At 47.7% G+C, this 15,485-nt stretch overlaps 1 protein-coding gene across 2 annotated transcripts; it reads right to left on the reverse strand.

Annotated features, from left to right (window-relative positions):
- Nucleotides 1-3,626: 3,626 nt before the first annotated feature.
- On the reverse strand, nt 3,627-13,923 carry LOC146752707 (uncharacterized). Of its 2 annotated transcripts, none has more exons than XM_085531396.1 (2): nt 5,231-13,923; nt 3,627-5,122 (listed from the first exon to the last, which is right to left on the reverse strand). In XM_085531396.1, the coding sequence occupies exons 1-2, from the start codon at nt 5,487-5,489 to the stop codon at nt 4,083-4,085; spliced, it is 1,299 nt and encodes a 432-aa protein (XP_085387522.1). In that variant the 5' UTR covers nt 5,490-13,923; the 3' UTR covers nt 3,627-4,082. The 2 variants fall into 2 exon arrangements, with proteins under 2 accessions (XP_085387522.1, XP_085387521.1); XM_085531395.1 differs by having other exon boundaries at nt 3,627-5,125.
- Between the last annotated feature and the right edge of the window lie 1,562 nt (nt 13,924-15,485).

A 15,485-nucleotide genomic window follows, 5' to 3' on the forward strand; every position in this document is an offset into this window, starting at 1 on the left:
TAGGTCACGGGACGTGGACTCTATATTAACTCTGTCGCAGACTAGACTGACGTCTTTCGAGTTCTGGCATTCAGGGGAGTGTGTGGGAGCCTTCAGCCTTTTGCCTAGATTCACAGTAGGCCTCTCGGTTACGGGACTCATTCTCTCTCCTATTTTGCTTGATTCATTAGCTCAATTTTCAATTTTCAATTATACTGTATTATATTGTGTTATCCGGTATTTCGATATAGTATTTAGTAAATAAGTGTGCCTCCTTAGATCGTTGCCGCTGTCTTTGCAAGGATTTATGAGTGCATACAGTAGTTCTGAGTAGATGGAGTGTTCTAGAATAGCTGAGTAAGGCCTGCAGATTAAGAGTTAGTGGGTGGGGTGTTTAGTTAGGTGTGTGTAGAGGCTCTCTCGCGTGCATCGGGTTTTGCGTAGAGGGTGTACGCGTCTGCACAGGATTTAGGATGGTATATAAGGAGTGTGACGCAGCGAAAAAATGAGAGAAGACATCATGGCATCCATGTTTGTGTCTCTCCCCCGGAAAGTCAAGGTCCTGGGATAAGTCAGGTTAATTTGCAGATACGTCAGTAGGCCACAGTTTGCCTTCACCTGGAGGGGCATTCAGTATACTTGGAACCGTTTGCCCCAGGGGTGGATACACAGCCCAACCATTTGCCATAGGTTGGTCCAAACTGTACTGGAACAGGGTGGTGCTCCTGAACACCTGAAGTACATTAATGACATTGTTGTGAGGGGCGATACAGCAGAGGACGTTTTCACAAAAGGAGAGCAAATAATCCAGATTCTTTTACAAGCTATTAAGCAAAGCAAAAGGCCTGCCCAGGAAATTCATTTCCTAGGTATAAAGTAGCAAGATGGACATAGTCACATCCCAACTGATGTGATCGAAAAACTCACTGCCATGTCTACATCAACTAGCAAGAATGAGACACAGTCTTTCCTGGGTGTAGTAGGCTTTTGGAGGATGCACGTTCCAAACTACAGCCCTACACCTTTATCAGGTAACACAGAAGAAGATTAGTTTTGGATAGGGCCCTGAACAGCAGAAGGCTTTTGAGCAGATTAAACAAGAGGTACTCTGTGCCGTGGCCCTGGGGCCAGTACGGATGGGACAGGATGTAAAGAACATCCTCTACACTGCTGCTGGAGAGAAAGGTCCCACTCGAAGTTTGTGGCAAAGAGCCTCAGGAGAGACCTGAGGCTGACCCCTGGGATTTTGGAGTTGAGCATACAAGGAGTCCGAAGAGTGCTACACTCCAACTGAGAAGGAGATCTTAGCTGCGTATGAGGGTATTCAGGTTGCTTCCGAAGTAGTTGGTACTGAAACGCAGCTCCTTCTGGCACCTTGACTGTCAGTGCTGAACTGGATGTACAAAGGAGAGGTTCCCTCCACCCATCGTGCTACTGATGCCACCTGGAGCAAGTGGATTGTGATGATTACACAATGAGCTCAGATGGGGAACCTCAGCCTTCCAGGGATCCTAGAGGTGATCATGGACTGGCCTGAAGGTAAAAAGTTTGGAACATCAGCAGCAGAAGAGGTGTCATAGTATCATAGTATCATAGTCTCGTGCGGGTTGGAAGGGACCTTAGAGATCCTCGAGTCCAACCCCCCGGGATTGGAGCCTCCTGTGTAGCAGAGCGGCACTTCTACCACTTGCGCCACAGGGGGGATTCACGTGCTAAAGAGGCCCCACCATACAACGAGCTTCCAGAAAATGAAAAGAAATATGCCCTGTTCTCTGATGGATCATGTCACATCGTAGGGAAGCATCGCAAATGGAGCCCCACACAACAGGCTGCAGAGGCTACTGAAGGTAAAGGAGAATCAAGTCAGTTTGCAGAGGTAAAGGCTGTCCAGCTGGCCTTAGATGTTGCTGAATGGGAGAGGTGGCCAATGCTTTATACTGACTCATGGATGGTGGCAAATGCCTTATGGGGGTGCTTACAGCAGTGGGAAAAAAGTAACTTGCAACGGAGGGGTAAACCTATTTGGGCTGCTGGACTGTGGAAAGACATTGAAACCCGAAGGTACGGTTGTAAAGGTGTGTCATGTGGATGCACACGTGCCCAAGAGTCGGCCTACTGAAGGACAACAGAACAACCATCAGGCAGATTGAGCTGCCAGAATTGAGGTTTCTCAAATTGACTTGGACTGGCAGAATAAGGGTGAGTTATTTCTAGCTCGATGGGCTCATGAGACCTCGGGCCATCAGGAAACAGATGTGACATATAAGTGGGCCGGAGACCGAGGGGTGGACTTAACTATGGACACTATTGCGCAGGTTACTCATGACTGTGAAACACGTGCCGTCATTAAACAAGCCAAGAGGTGAAACTTCTCTGTGGGCAAGGACAATGGCAGAAGGTTAAATACAGGGAGGAGTGGCAGGTTGATTATATCACCTTGCCACCATCTCACAATTGAATAGTGAAAAAAGACCGCATAGTAGATGAAAAGGGAACACTTTGCTACAGAAAGGGAAAGGGGGACTCACTAAGGCAAAGGGTAGTTACAGATAGATAGTTTATGTTAAGGGGGGGGCAGAGAGGGGGAATTGCAGACACTAATTTTGAGAAAACAAGGAGATGAAGGCCATGAAGAGAAGGGTGGAAGAGCCCCAGAACAGTGTGGTGATTAGATGTCCACAGAGAAAACTGGAATGAGTTTGGGGGGTGCCCCTCCCGCAGGGTCGAAAGTTTACAGCGAGGAAGATGATGAGCCTTCATCCCACAACCACCCCCACAACTCAGTACACATACGCAAGGGGGGAGGGACTGCATGCTAGTGGGGTCTCATGAATATAATTAATATGTATCCAAATTCCTGCAAACTATTGATTATGTATTAGTTCAGCCTATATCTGTTGCACATTTTGTCCTAACGGTGTGCAAGTAAGGTGGAGCTATCCCCCATGCACCAGGGTGCATGCGCATCACTCATTAAACATACCTGCTTTATAACTGCTTCGTGGTTATGGAGTTGGATTACGCAAGTCACAATGGCAAGTATTATGTGCTTACCATGGTGAAAGCAAACACTGGGTGGCTTGACACATACACAGTACCCATACTACCACCTGAAACACCGCACTGAATCTTGAGAAGCAAGTCCTATGGTGACATGGCACCCAAGAAAGATATGAATCTGAAAATGAGACACAATTCAAACATTTCCTTATAAAAACAGTGGGTTTATCATATCCCCTACAGTGACCAGCTTCTGGTAAAATTGAACAATGGGTTGTTGAAAGCTATGTTGAAAGCAATAGATGGTGGAACACTGAAGCACTGGGAGAAGCATTGGGCAGAAGCCACTTGGTATGAGAAGATCTGTCAATCATGAGGGTCCTAGCCAATCCAGCCCCCTGCACAATGTAGAGAGAGATAAGATCCCTGTAGTACATGTAAAGAACATGTTGGGAAAAGCTGTTTGGGTCCTTCCAGCCTCTGGAAAGGGCAAACCACTTGGTGAAATTTTTTTTGCCCAGGGACCTGGGAGCACTTGGTGGGTGATGCAGAAAGATGGGCATGTTCAATATGTACCACAAAGGAATTTGATGTTGGGGCAGTGCAGTCAGTAATTCTATGTATATATATGTAAATAGACCCGTGTGTGTCATACATTTTAATTTTTGTTTATTTATATGTATTTTAAGCATATTATAGCGATGTAGAATAAGAGATGGAATGGCATGGTTTGGTAATATTTTTTCTATTGGTATTTCTCATCATATCATCGTGTGGAGCACAGAGAAGAACTACACATCCCAGAGGACCTCAGTTTCAATTAGACTGTATTATATTGTGTAATCTTGCATCCCGACATCATAGTTAGTAAGGTAAGTCTTCCTCCTTAGATCGTTGCTGCTGCTCTGTTTGTTTCCCTGAGCCAGTTCCCATCTCCCTACCCCTTTTCCCTTCCCATTTTTGGGGGGCGGGGAGCCCAAAGGCCTGCTAACCCCCTGTCATGGACATAGATTCATCTAGATAACACTGTGAAACTCTCCTGTGTGGATGCTCTGAGGCATCTTGAATTCTGTACTCCCTTTGAAGCTCTTACCACACTCAGGTCATTTTAAGGGTCTCTTTTCCATGTGCATGCTCTGATGCAGCATCAGCTTAGAACACCTTTTAAAGCTCTTCCCACACTCCGAACACTTAGAGGGTTTCTCTCCTTTGTGGATGCACTGGTGGCGCTTCAAATCAGAACTCCATCTGAAACTTTTCCCACACTCAGGACATTTAAAGGCTTTGTCTCCCGAGTGGACATTCTGGTGCTGCTTCAATTCAGAGCTCCTTCTGAAGCTTTTCCCACACTCAGGACACGTATAGGGTCTCTCTCCTGTGTGGATGCGACGGTGGTAGGTAAGGTTGGAACTTTCTTTGAAGCTCTTCCCACACTCAAGGCACTTATATGGTCTCTCTCCTGTGTGGACGCGATGGTGGCAAGTGAGTTTGGAACTGCTTTTGAAGCTCTTCCCACACTCAGTGCACTTATATGGTCTCTCTCCTCTGTGAACGCGATGGTGACAAGTGAGTCTGGAACTGCTTTTGAAGTTCTTCCCACACTCAGTGCACTTATATGGTCGCTCTCCTGTGTGGACACGTTGGTGCCTTTTGAGTTTATAACTATCTTTGAATTTCTTCCCGCACTCAGCACACTTGTACAGTCTCTCTCTTCTGTGGATACACTGCTGGGAAGTGAGGCTCCCAGTGTCCGTGAAATTGGGGTGGACTCTCCTTTTCATGCTCTCTGCAGAATCACAGATCTCATAATGCCTCTTTGCTGAGTGCATGCACTGGTGGTTAGTGATGCTGGAATCTGTTTTAAAGCTTTTCTCACACTCAGTGCACGGATTCTGCTTTTTCATCCAGCACGCATCCTTGCTCCTGGTTTCCTCAGGCTGCTTTGGACCTATGGTGAAGTCCACTGGGTTCCTCAATGTCATTCCCAGACGCGTTACCAGGGGCTTCTTGATGTGCTCACCCGGACCTTGCTGCAGGCCTTCATGGGCATCCCTTCTGATTTCTTCCGCAGAGATGTGACCCCACTGTCTATCTGCTACACAACTTCTCTGCAGAACCTCCTTTGCATTTTTGATCCCACCAGCTGCTGGATGACAGAGAAAATGCAGCAATAGCACACGGTGCCCAAAATAAAACAAAGGCAGAGAAGGCTCTTACAGCCCCAACATTCCCATTCCCTCCGCCATCTCACCTGGGATGAGGTCTCCTGGCATGGCCTCAGGGCTACACACATCTGGGATCCAGGGGTCTTCCCCACTTTCAAGCAGGGAGATCACCACGGGCTTGGGGCCTGGAAATGGAGCTTCAGGGAGAGAAACAGGGAACAAGAGAGCATTTCCCTCATTCTGGCACAGTGCCTGTTCAACAGATCCACTCTGTCTCCCTCCCCATGGACAAACCACCCCTTGGGCCTGAATGTTGGAGCAAAGAATGATTTGACATCTGAACATTATGAAGGGATATTTTTTTTATATGTTCGACAGGTCATCAGCACCACTGTGTCCCTCCCCATGGAGAAAACAACATTTGGGTCTGAATGACACCGTGCCTACAGCTTCCCTTGGAGCAAAGAATCTCAGAACATTGTGAAGGGATATTTTTTCTTTCAAATTAACTTTAAAACAGATTACTTATTTTCTAACAATCTACCAGAGGTCAAGGCATCAAAATGTTGATGGCAACTGCATGGAAAATCCTCAATTCTATAGCAGTAACCAGGGAATCATCTGTGAGTTGGAGCTGGTGGCACCATGCAACACACAACACAAGGGCTGGTTTTCTCCCTCCTGGCTGATGCCTGCTTGCCAGCACTGAATCTGCAGCTTTGATCAGAGTGCCGTGCATACTAATCCTTTCTGAAACTCATGCTTCTCAGTATCTCCTTTCTTGCTGGCACTGTGGTGTTAGTCAATATGTAGCTGCATGACAATTATTCAAGGCCCGGCTTGCAGAGGCTCATTCTGCACAGCCAAAGGTGCCCTAACGAGGAGGAAAGGCAGACAAGCTCTCACCCAGCGAGGCCACGCACTGGTACGTCTCCAGCATCACGTCCCGGTAGAGTGCTCGCTGCGCAGGGTCCAGCAGCGCCCACTCCTCCCTGCTGAAATACACGGCCACCTCCTCAAAGCTCACGGGCTCCTGCAAGCAAAGAGGCTCCTTGCTGGGAACAGCCAAGGCCCAGGCAAACAGTTCACACAGGACAGATCCTCCCATCCCAGCTGCTTCCCTGTCCCCTGCGCACACACGCTGGCTGAGAGCACCTCCCTCTTCCCCTGCATTCACATCCCTGGCCCTTTGGTCTCTCCTGCCTGCTTCCCCAACCCCTACCTCAGCTGGATGTGCTGTGGCCATTTCCTGCTCTCCTGCAGGCTGGGATGATCACGGCTGGAAGGCAGAAGTTGAACTGGAGCCTGCAGAGAGAAGAGAAATGGCAGGGGAGCTGTGAGGGAATGCAGCAGTCCCAGTCCCAGCTCAGCCCTTCTGCAGGGCACAGCCTGGGCTTACAGAGGAAGACAATAAGCTGCAGCACAAGAAACAGCCTAGCTGAGAGAGATAAACTGCCACAAAGCTGTTTCATACTGGGAGGCTGATGCAACTGGTAGCAGACACTTAGTTCAACAGCTGAGACTGAGCTGGGGACTTACGACAAAGCAAGGCATGGAGGCAGCCATCTTATCCCAAAACAGGGAGCAGCACAAGTGCCCCTCCAGCTCTGCTGCACAGCAGCAGGCTGCACTACAGGACCTGCCTTCAAGCAGGGCTCTCTGCAGCTCACACCTGCACAGAGATCCCTTGCAGCTTGACATCAAGACTCCTTCTCAATACTGATCTTCTCTAAGGCACCTGTGGTTACTTTGGAGCTTTCATGTGCTCTATAAGGCTCTGCCTTAGAGGGACCGTTTGATTCCTTCCACACAAAGCCTTGAGCAAGTTTGGGACTAGGAGAGGATCCAGCCACATCCTAGCTCCTTACCTCTGTGGCCTGAAGACATGAGAAAGAAAGGGGAAGTACTCTGAGCCTCGTGACTCAATGGGATGGCCTCCTGTAGCTGTGCGTGTAACCCTACCCTCTATGCAGTAAATAACCAAGTGTATCCAGTCACCTCAGAAGGGGAGTTTTATTGGAGGTCTGAGTGGAGAAGAAAGTTGAGGACATACAACAAGGACAGGCTGTGCTGACGGGGGGATCTTTTGACTGACTGCAAGCACGTCTAAATGGGACGGCTACCCAGGAAATAGCTGCAGAAATACTGTTAGAATATGGCATGGCCATCCAACCATCCAGCAGGAGGTGCAGAAAAGCACCTGGTTCATGGAAGAACACTGTGAATGCAGTCCCCAACACACAAACACAGCAAGCCTCAGCGCAGATGGCAGCTGCCAGCAGAACAGCCTGCTAGAGCACTGCCTCTACAGATCAGCAAGGGGAACACCTGGTGGCAAATAGATCAAATCCTCTGGCAGATGTCTGTACATCCTCTCAGGAGTGGAAGTAGCCTTGGGCTTGCTGAAATCAACCAAGCCCTCATAAAAGGGTTGAGAAAAGTACTTTATTAAGGAAAATGATGTAGTTCTCAAAACCACCTGCTGCTGATGTTACCTAAAAGTGATGAGGGCTCATATTCCTTGCGTAAGGAAATGCAAAATGGCGAGGAATCAACTGGATCATACACACTTCTCAACTAAACAGGATGACTTCCTTAAACACATTAATAAATCAACAAAACATCCAACCATACGGAGAATATTTTTCCATCTCCTGAGAAGAGAGAGTATCTGACAGCATTGCAGCCAGACCAGCCTGTGATGGTCACAACCACAACCAGCCGATGCTGTGCTGGGAAATTTAACCAAACCAGGAAGGAAACTTACCAAATAGTAGCAGTGCTAAACAGAACAATAATGGCATCGTGGAACTTATCCCTCTTTGTGATGCCAAAGACAATGCACAACACAACAGGAAACACTCCAGCAATAACAGATGAAAGGCCATAAAACTGCAGTACACAGACTGCACTCAATAGCAGGGAACGCTCTCAGCAGCGCCTGCCCTTTGCAGAAGGCAGATGGGCTGTGCTTTACTGACCTGCTGCTGCTCGGCCGTGTTCTCAACGCGTGCTCCAGTCAGCCCACAGGCTGCCAGCTTCTCATCGTCTGTTCCAGAGCCCAGTGCCGGAGCTGCTGCAGATGCTGAACGTGCTCAGGGCCCGCAGCTGTGCGCTCAAGGCATCTGCAGCTGCCGGGACAGACTCAACAAAAGCCTTGCCAGGGCTTTGCACAACCCCAGCTGAGGCATCAGGCAAGCGCTCAGCAAACAAAAGGTAACGCCATTTCAAGGGTCGCCAGAGGCACGTGTTGCCCGCAGGGTCCCCGAAAGGAAGCTGGGAACTGCCGGGGAGGAGAAGCAGGGGGAGTGGAAATTCCCTCTTGGAGGCTTCACATTAAGACACTCCAAAGGAGGCATCGGAGAGTTTAAAGCTTCCATCAATCCACTCGTGCACAGCTGCAGAGCGAGGCCGTCTCGTGTCTCCCGTGGCCCAGAGGAAGAACTGCAGTCCCAGCTGCGCTGTGTTACAGAGATCCAACCGGGCAGCAGAGCACGCTGACCTCCTCTGCTCCCTTCCTCACTGTCCCAGCTCCCAGCCCGTTCCCGTGCCCCTCGGAGCCCAGCCCGGGCTGCATAAACTGCTGCCCTGGTTGCAGCCCGTCTGGGCCAGCAAACCTGCTGCGCTGAGTGGGAGCTGGAGCCGGGACCAGGGTCCCGCCTGGGGTACGGCAGTGCGGGTTCCGCCCCGTCCGGGGCCGCTCCCCGCTCCTCTCCCGGTGCTGCTGGCAGGGGGCAGGAAGCGTGCGCTCCTCTGCACGAGCCACGAAGGGCACCTACCTTGGGTGCGGAGCAGGCTGCTCCCAGCTCTGGTGCAGGTAGCCGGGCTCCTCGGAGTCGCGTAGAGCAGAGGATGCCGAGTGCCCTGAGCCCGGAGCTGGCCGCAGGACGGCCTTGGTGCACCTCCTGCCACCGCGGTGCTGCCCGGATGGCTTCCAGCCAGGCTCTCGCCTCTTCCGCACAGGCTCAGGAAGGCAGGAATTCCCACAGCGAACACGCCCGGAGCTCGTTCTCATGGCACATCTGCCCTCGGGGGAGGGCGATGGGAGGGGTGTAGGGGAGAACGGTTTGAGGGAGGGAGAAATGGGGGCTGTGTTTTGTTACGCTAATGAAGCATCGCTTTCTGCCGGCTCTCTTTGCTTCCTTCGGTGGGGACATTCGCACACCCTTGTGGTCAGACATCCCTCCCTTGCTGTCCTGGCGTTCCTTTCACTCCTCTCCCCCACGAGTATGTCCCAGCAAGAGGCAATCTCCGGTACAGCACCAGAGGACATTGTATGTTGAACAGAACTCTTGCAATGGAACCGAGCTGTGGGTAGCAGCTTTACCCAAAGGCTGCGATAAGAATACGACTATCCCCAGATCCTTGTATAAGGGTCCTAATAAGTCTTCTGTGAAGCAATACTATGGAGTTCTGTGTGGGTTTTTGGTCCGTATGGTTGTCTGCTATAGATTCCCGTGTCAAAACCAGGCAAAGTCTTGTGATTTAAATAAAGGGATAGCTTTATTCAATTAAGGAAGGTGGTAAAGTGAGCAAAACAGAGCTGGGTGCTGAGGGGAGTCTGTACTCCGCCAGGGTGGCAATTTGAACAAAGGTTCTGCATTTGTACAGTTGTTATCTCTTTTATATATTCCAGTCATTCTTGTGGCTGTGCAGATTATTGCTGGGGTCGTAGAGTGTTGTGGGGGTGAAAGTCAGCAATCTTTTCCTATATCTTTGGTTATTTTCTAGCAGCTTATGTGCCCTGGCAATGTGTAGTTTGCAGTGCTTGCTGCTTCTTAGTTTCCCTGCTTTACAACACGATTTACATTTTACAACACTGTTTACATTCCAGGACTCCTGAGAAAGCACCACTGAGTTTCATTTGACTAACAATCTTAACCCTTACCTATCACAATCTCCCTTTTTCTATTTAATCCTGATTTTGTTCATTAAATCGTTTTACTGCTTCTTTAGCCCTTTGGAGGGTAGATTCATCATCTTCCTTGCTACTGATACGTTCATATTCTTTTCTTACTAACATTAAATAGGCTGTTTCTAACCGACCCTTAACAATAGCAATAAGTGTATTGAACAGAAATGGTCCAAGAGTTAGTCTCAGGATTAATAAAATAAGAGGTCCCGCTAAAGTGGACAGCAAGGTAGTCAGCCAGGGAGAACAGTTAAACATTGATTCATACCAGCTTTGTTGCATCTCTCTCCTTTCTCCGTTTTTCTAGTCCCTCTCGTATTTTGATGACTATTTCTCTTACAACCCCAGTATGGTCAGCTTATACCCAGCACTCCTCTCAAAGTGCGGCACACAGCCCCCTCCCGCTGTAAAAAGATAAGGTCTAATGTATTGGGGGTGACCCTACGTACCCAGTGCAATACATTCCAAATTGCCACAGACACCAACTGACTGCCATACATTTTGTGGGAATCAATTATTGTTTCTGCATTTAGAGCAAGATACGAGTATTTTGTTTCAAGCTCTCAGCATCTAAGTGAAGCAATTTGTAGTTATTAAAAATTAGATTAAAGTCATACGTTCAAAGACTGCAGCTCATTTCTGTCCAGCCATCTGAAATAGAACTACTGATTTTCGGTGCTGGACAAACAAGACCTGAGTAATAAAGGATCCAAAGAGGAGAAGTTCAAATAATTAACCGTATAACTGTATAAACTAACACAATGTATATATATATATATATATATATATATATAAGACGTGATATACCTATACAAAAGTATAATTGAGGGTATGTGGAACTGTAACTGAGGGTACAAGTAGTGGAATAGTGTTCAAAGGAAAATGGGTTAAGGAGAAAGTGAGTTTATCTGCGCTGGTATGAGAGATTCTGTAGATATTCAAGACCCAACTGGGCGCCTACCTGTGCAACATGGTGTAGGGAACTTGCTTTGACAGGGGGTTTGGACTCGATGATCTCTAGAGGTCCCTCCCAACCCCTACAATTCTGTGATTCTGTGACAGCAATCCCCCTTCATTGTTCCCTCCCCCAGCAGGAACTTTTAGAGTGAGAGAGAGCCAGGGAAAGAGACTGCTGCTGTAAACAGGGAAGGGGGAGGTGGAGAGGACGGGGCAATGGAAGTGAGAATAGCCATCATGTGCAGAGATCTAGGAAACCTGAAATCCCAGTGTTAGCGCTTGACACCTCTGAAGAGAAGGAGGCGGAAGTGAAATAGGATGTTAGTAGTTTATGTAATGATGAGAGTTTCGATAATGAGAAAGTTTGGGACAGACACAGGCTGAAGAATGGAGGACTGGCAAGGTATAACAGAGATGTCAGGACGGAAGAGTGGTGAATGATATGAAAACTAACCAAAACAAAACTGATTGACGTACATATCGAAAAGTCACTGGGAATAAGAACAGCTGTTACTGTTGTGGTGTTAGAATAAGGCAGTAGGACCCAGACATCCCCTCAAGGAGAGGCGAGGGGGGATGGGGTCTTGAACAGCCCAGGGTGGGCTCCTCCCCACCGGAAGGAAAGCAGTGTGCAAACTGCAATGGGAAATTGCATCGAGGAAAGCAGGATAAAGAGGTTCATTTTCTGGTGGATATTGATGCTTCTTAGAAGCTATTGCCCAACAAGAAAAGGTTTCCTTTTTTGGACTAATTAAATAAAAGCTAAGAAAACAAGTAGGAATACAGAAATTCTTGTACATGCCATGTTACTCTGGGAAGAAATTGAGTAAAACTGGAGCTAAGAGTGCGATGATATTGACTGATTAAAAACTGTAATTCTGGCTTTAACACAAACTGGACAAAACATTGTGTCATGGTTTTGTAATGTTGCTGTCAATATTCCACATCATAACATTATGTGCAGTTTGGATCATTAGAAGCTTCATACTCCAGTTCCATGGAATAACAACGTTCCGAATACAAATCTCTCAGAAGAAAACTACATATCCCAGAGGACTTCATGGCCAGAGATAAGTCACACGCAGAAGACATATTTATAATCTTGCTCCCAGGCTGGAGCTCTCTTTTTTGGGCTGGGGGCCCTATTGGGCAGCTGCCCCTTGTCATTCGCAAAGGTAAATCTAGGTAACCTGTGACAGATTTTGGTGGAGATGGCGGGCATAAGCTGCTGCTGTTTAGCTTTTAGAACAAATCTCTCATTGCTCTCAGAGGGCTTTGTTAGGGGAGTGATATCTTTTTGTAGCTGCTCACTGAGAGTGTGACCTTGAAAGTCCAGGCAAACTGTCAACATTCAGGAGTAGCTGTAAACTCTGAGCATTGCTGTCTTGCTTTTGTAAAGAAAACAAAGGGATTTCTTTCTCTCCCAGAGCAGAGCTAGCTAGCTCTGACTTTTACAGCGCCTGCCAGCTACTGCCAGCTATGAGTCTGCTCTTTATTTTAGGAGCACTGCATAGGGGATTCAAAGCCATCATGTTCTTTGGATCTTATTGGCCCCTTCCTAATTTTTGGATTTCATGTTATAGAATATATGCATTATACAACCAAGTAAGGGCATTGATGGAGACACCTGCCTGGTACTTCTATGCAATGTGGTATGATGTGAATTTTGACACTTGCATCCTAGATGAAATAGTTAATTTTACAATGACTAATTTCACAATTGCTAATTTCACAGCAGCTAATTTTACAAACACCACGATGTTCAATCTGGTTTCCAGGCTGCCTTATCAGATTGCCGCACAGTTTTTGAAAACCGAGTTAGTGTTCATACTCGTGTTCATACTCATGTTCACGTCATGCGTCATGTTCACGTTCTATGGGAAAGTCCCCTCCAAAACCAGAAAATGCTGACTGGCAAGGAATATGGAAAGGTTTAGGAAAAATCTTAGAAGCGTGGGGACCCGCAGTGTCATGGGATTTCACTCTTGAACACCTGAGGGACCCTGAGAATGAGTATTTGAGTCAGAGATCTAAGGAGGTAAACCATACTTGGGGTTTGCTTTATGCTTACTGTACTCTGTATAATACTACCCAAGAGAGAGAGAGTTTCCTATCTGAGGTTCAAGCCTCAAAAGAAAATCCCCAAGTCAATACTGATCAGTCACAGGAGGCACCAGTAACAATATCAGTTGCCCCTGTGGAAGGAAGAAATGGAAACGGGCGTCCTTGTGTCTAGGATGAGAAGAAGGAGAAGCAGAGGAGGAGGAGGCAGCAGAAGATCCAGGTAGGGGGTCTGGATTGGCACTGAGAAATGCAAAAAAACAAAAGAAAACAAAAAAAAAAACTAAGAGGCATGAAGAAGAGAGTGATGAGGAGGAAATCTCTATTACCATTCATCAATCTCTGAAGATGGATGAATTCCAAGGCTCAAGAAAGGAGTTTACATGGCATCAAAATGAAGGTCTCTTGCCTGATTGATTTGCTGCTGGGACAATGGGGCCAACAGCCTGTCTCTAGCTGGTAATGAATCTCACCAACTAGGAAGCATTGCCAGAGACCCAGCTATCGACAGAGAGATTAGCAGATGTTTGGATGGAGCTGGCACCCTCTGGACTGTTAACAGCCGTGAGGGAAAGGTACCCCTTCAAGGATGCTTTGAAGCCTCAGACTATTAAGTGGGATACCATCGAAAAAGGTATCCAGTACCTGAGGGAAATGACCGTGGTGGAAATGTTGTATGACCCTGATCCACAAGACCGTGATCCTGAGAGAGTGAGGACCAAGCCTAGCATGTGGCAGAAACTCACAAGTACAGCACCAGAAAGATATGCACACACACTGGCAACGACATTTGGAAGATCTGAGGAACAAGAGAGAAGACCCCGAGTTTTTGAACTGATTATGACACTTCAAAACTATGAAGAGCAGCTCCCCCCAGTACGCACCACAGTTTCTGCCATCTCACGAGTAGAAGACTGATAGATGAAATGCACAAGAAACTATTTCCATCGACTAATTGTGATGGTCGAGTAGTAGTATCAGAAACGACTGATGAAGGTCAGTCTCCATATGGGTCACCAGGTCTAGAGAAGGACCTGATCAAAATATTCCAGTCCTACTCCTCACCTGTATCATCAAAAGTCTCAGCTATTAGACGCGTGTTCTTTCCAGCTCGAGCAAGGAACAACAGTAAGATTGCACAGCGTGTTTCCATGTGGTGCTACCTACGGGACCACGGAGAAGACATGAGGAAGTGGCACGACCTGCCTACTCCTGTACTACGAGCACGGGTGAGAGAACTACAAAACAGACCAACCACCAGTGGAGTTGCTCCGGTCATCACAGGTAACCAATAGAGGGGCCCTGCCCTCAGTCTTGGCGGGGAGAGAGATAATAAAGTTTATTGGACTCTGTGGATTTGATGGCCTGGCACATCAGAACCACAGAAATATAATGCACTGGTGGATACTGGTGCACAGTGCACTCTAATGCCCTCGAGTCATGAAGGGACAGAATCAATCCATATTTCTGGAGTGACTGGGGGCTCTCAAGAACTGACTGTGTTGAAGGCCGAAATAAGCCTCACTGGAAAAGACTGGCAATAGCATCCTAATGTGACTGGCCCAGGGGCTCCATGTATACCTGGTACTGATTACCTCAGAAGGGGGCATTTCAAATTTCTGAAGGGGTATTGATGGGCCTCTGGAATAGCTGCTGTAGATATGGACATTAAGAAGCTGTCTGTTTTGCCTGACCTGTCAGAGGACCCATCTGTTGTTGGGCTGCTACGAGTAAAAGAGCAGCAGGTACCGATTGCTACAAAGACAGTGCACAGACAGCAGTATTGAAGAGTGAGCAAAGCCTCAAAATGGTGGTAAGGTAACACTTTGCTATAGAAAGGGAAAGGGGAACTTCACAAAAACCAAGACAAAGGGTAACTGTACATTTAAAAGTGCAGGGAAAGGGGGAATTACAGACACTTAGTCAAAATAAAGCCAGAGAAGAGGGCAATAAAGATAAGAAGAAACTGTCCGGAGACCTCTGACAAGGATTAGGACCCCCCCCTGGGCAAGATGATGCCGACATGGGAGAACAATAACAGCAGATAACACCAAGAAGAAAACAGAAGAAGAATTTCACCCCAAAACATCGGCAAGGGTCACGGGGAATGGGGTCAGGGGGAATGAGGGAATGGGGTTGCGGGGAACGGGGCCATAGGGAATGTAATGAATATGTAATCAAACTGAGGAGGAGACTATTGATTATGTATTAGCTTGACCTATAACTGTAACACACTTTTCTCCTTACGGTGTGCAAGTTTGGAGGAGCTCTCCCCCTTGCACCCGGCGCTGCGCGACGCTGGAATAAACATACCTGCTTTATAACCCATCTCTGGATTATAGAGTTTGATTCCGCAAGTCAATTTGGCACCCCAGATGGGACTCTCTCTGTTCGGCTGCAGGACCAGCTGA

The sequence above is a fragment of the Coturnix japonica genome, unplaced genomic scaffold (genome assembly GCF_054131305.1).
Source record: "Coturnix japonica strain WE unplaced genomic scaffold, WE-NBRP24 Scf042, whole genome shotgun sequence".
Lineage (NCBI taxonomy): Eukaryota > Metazoa > Chordata > Aves > Galliformes > Phasianidae > Coturnix > Coturnix japonica.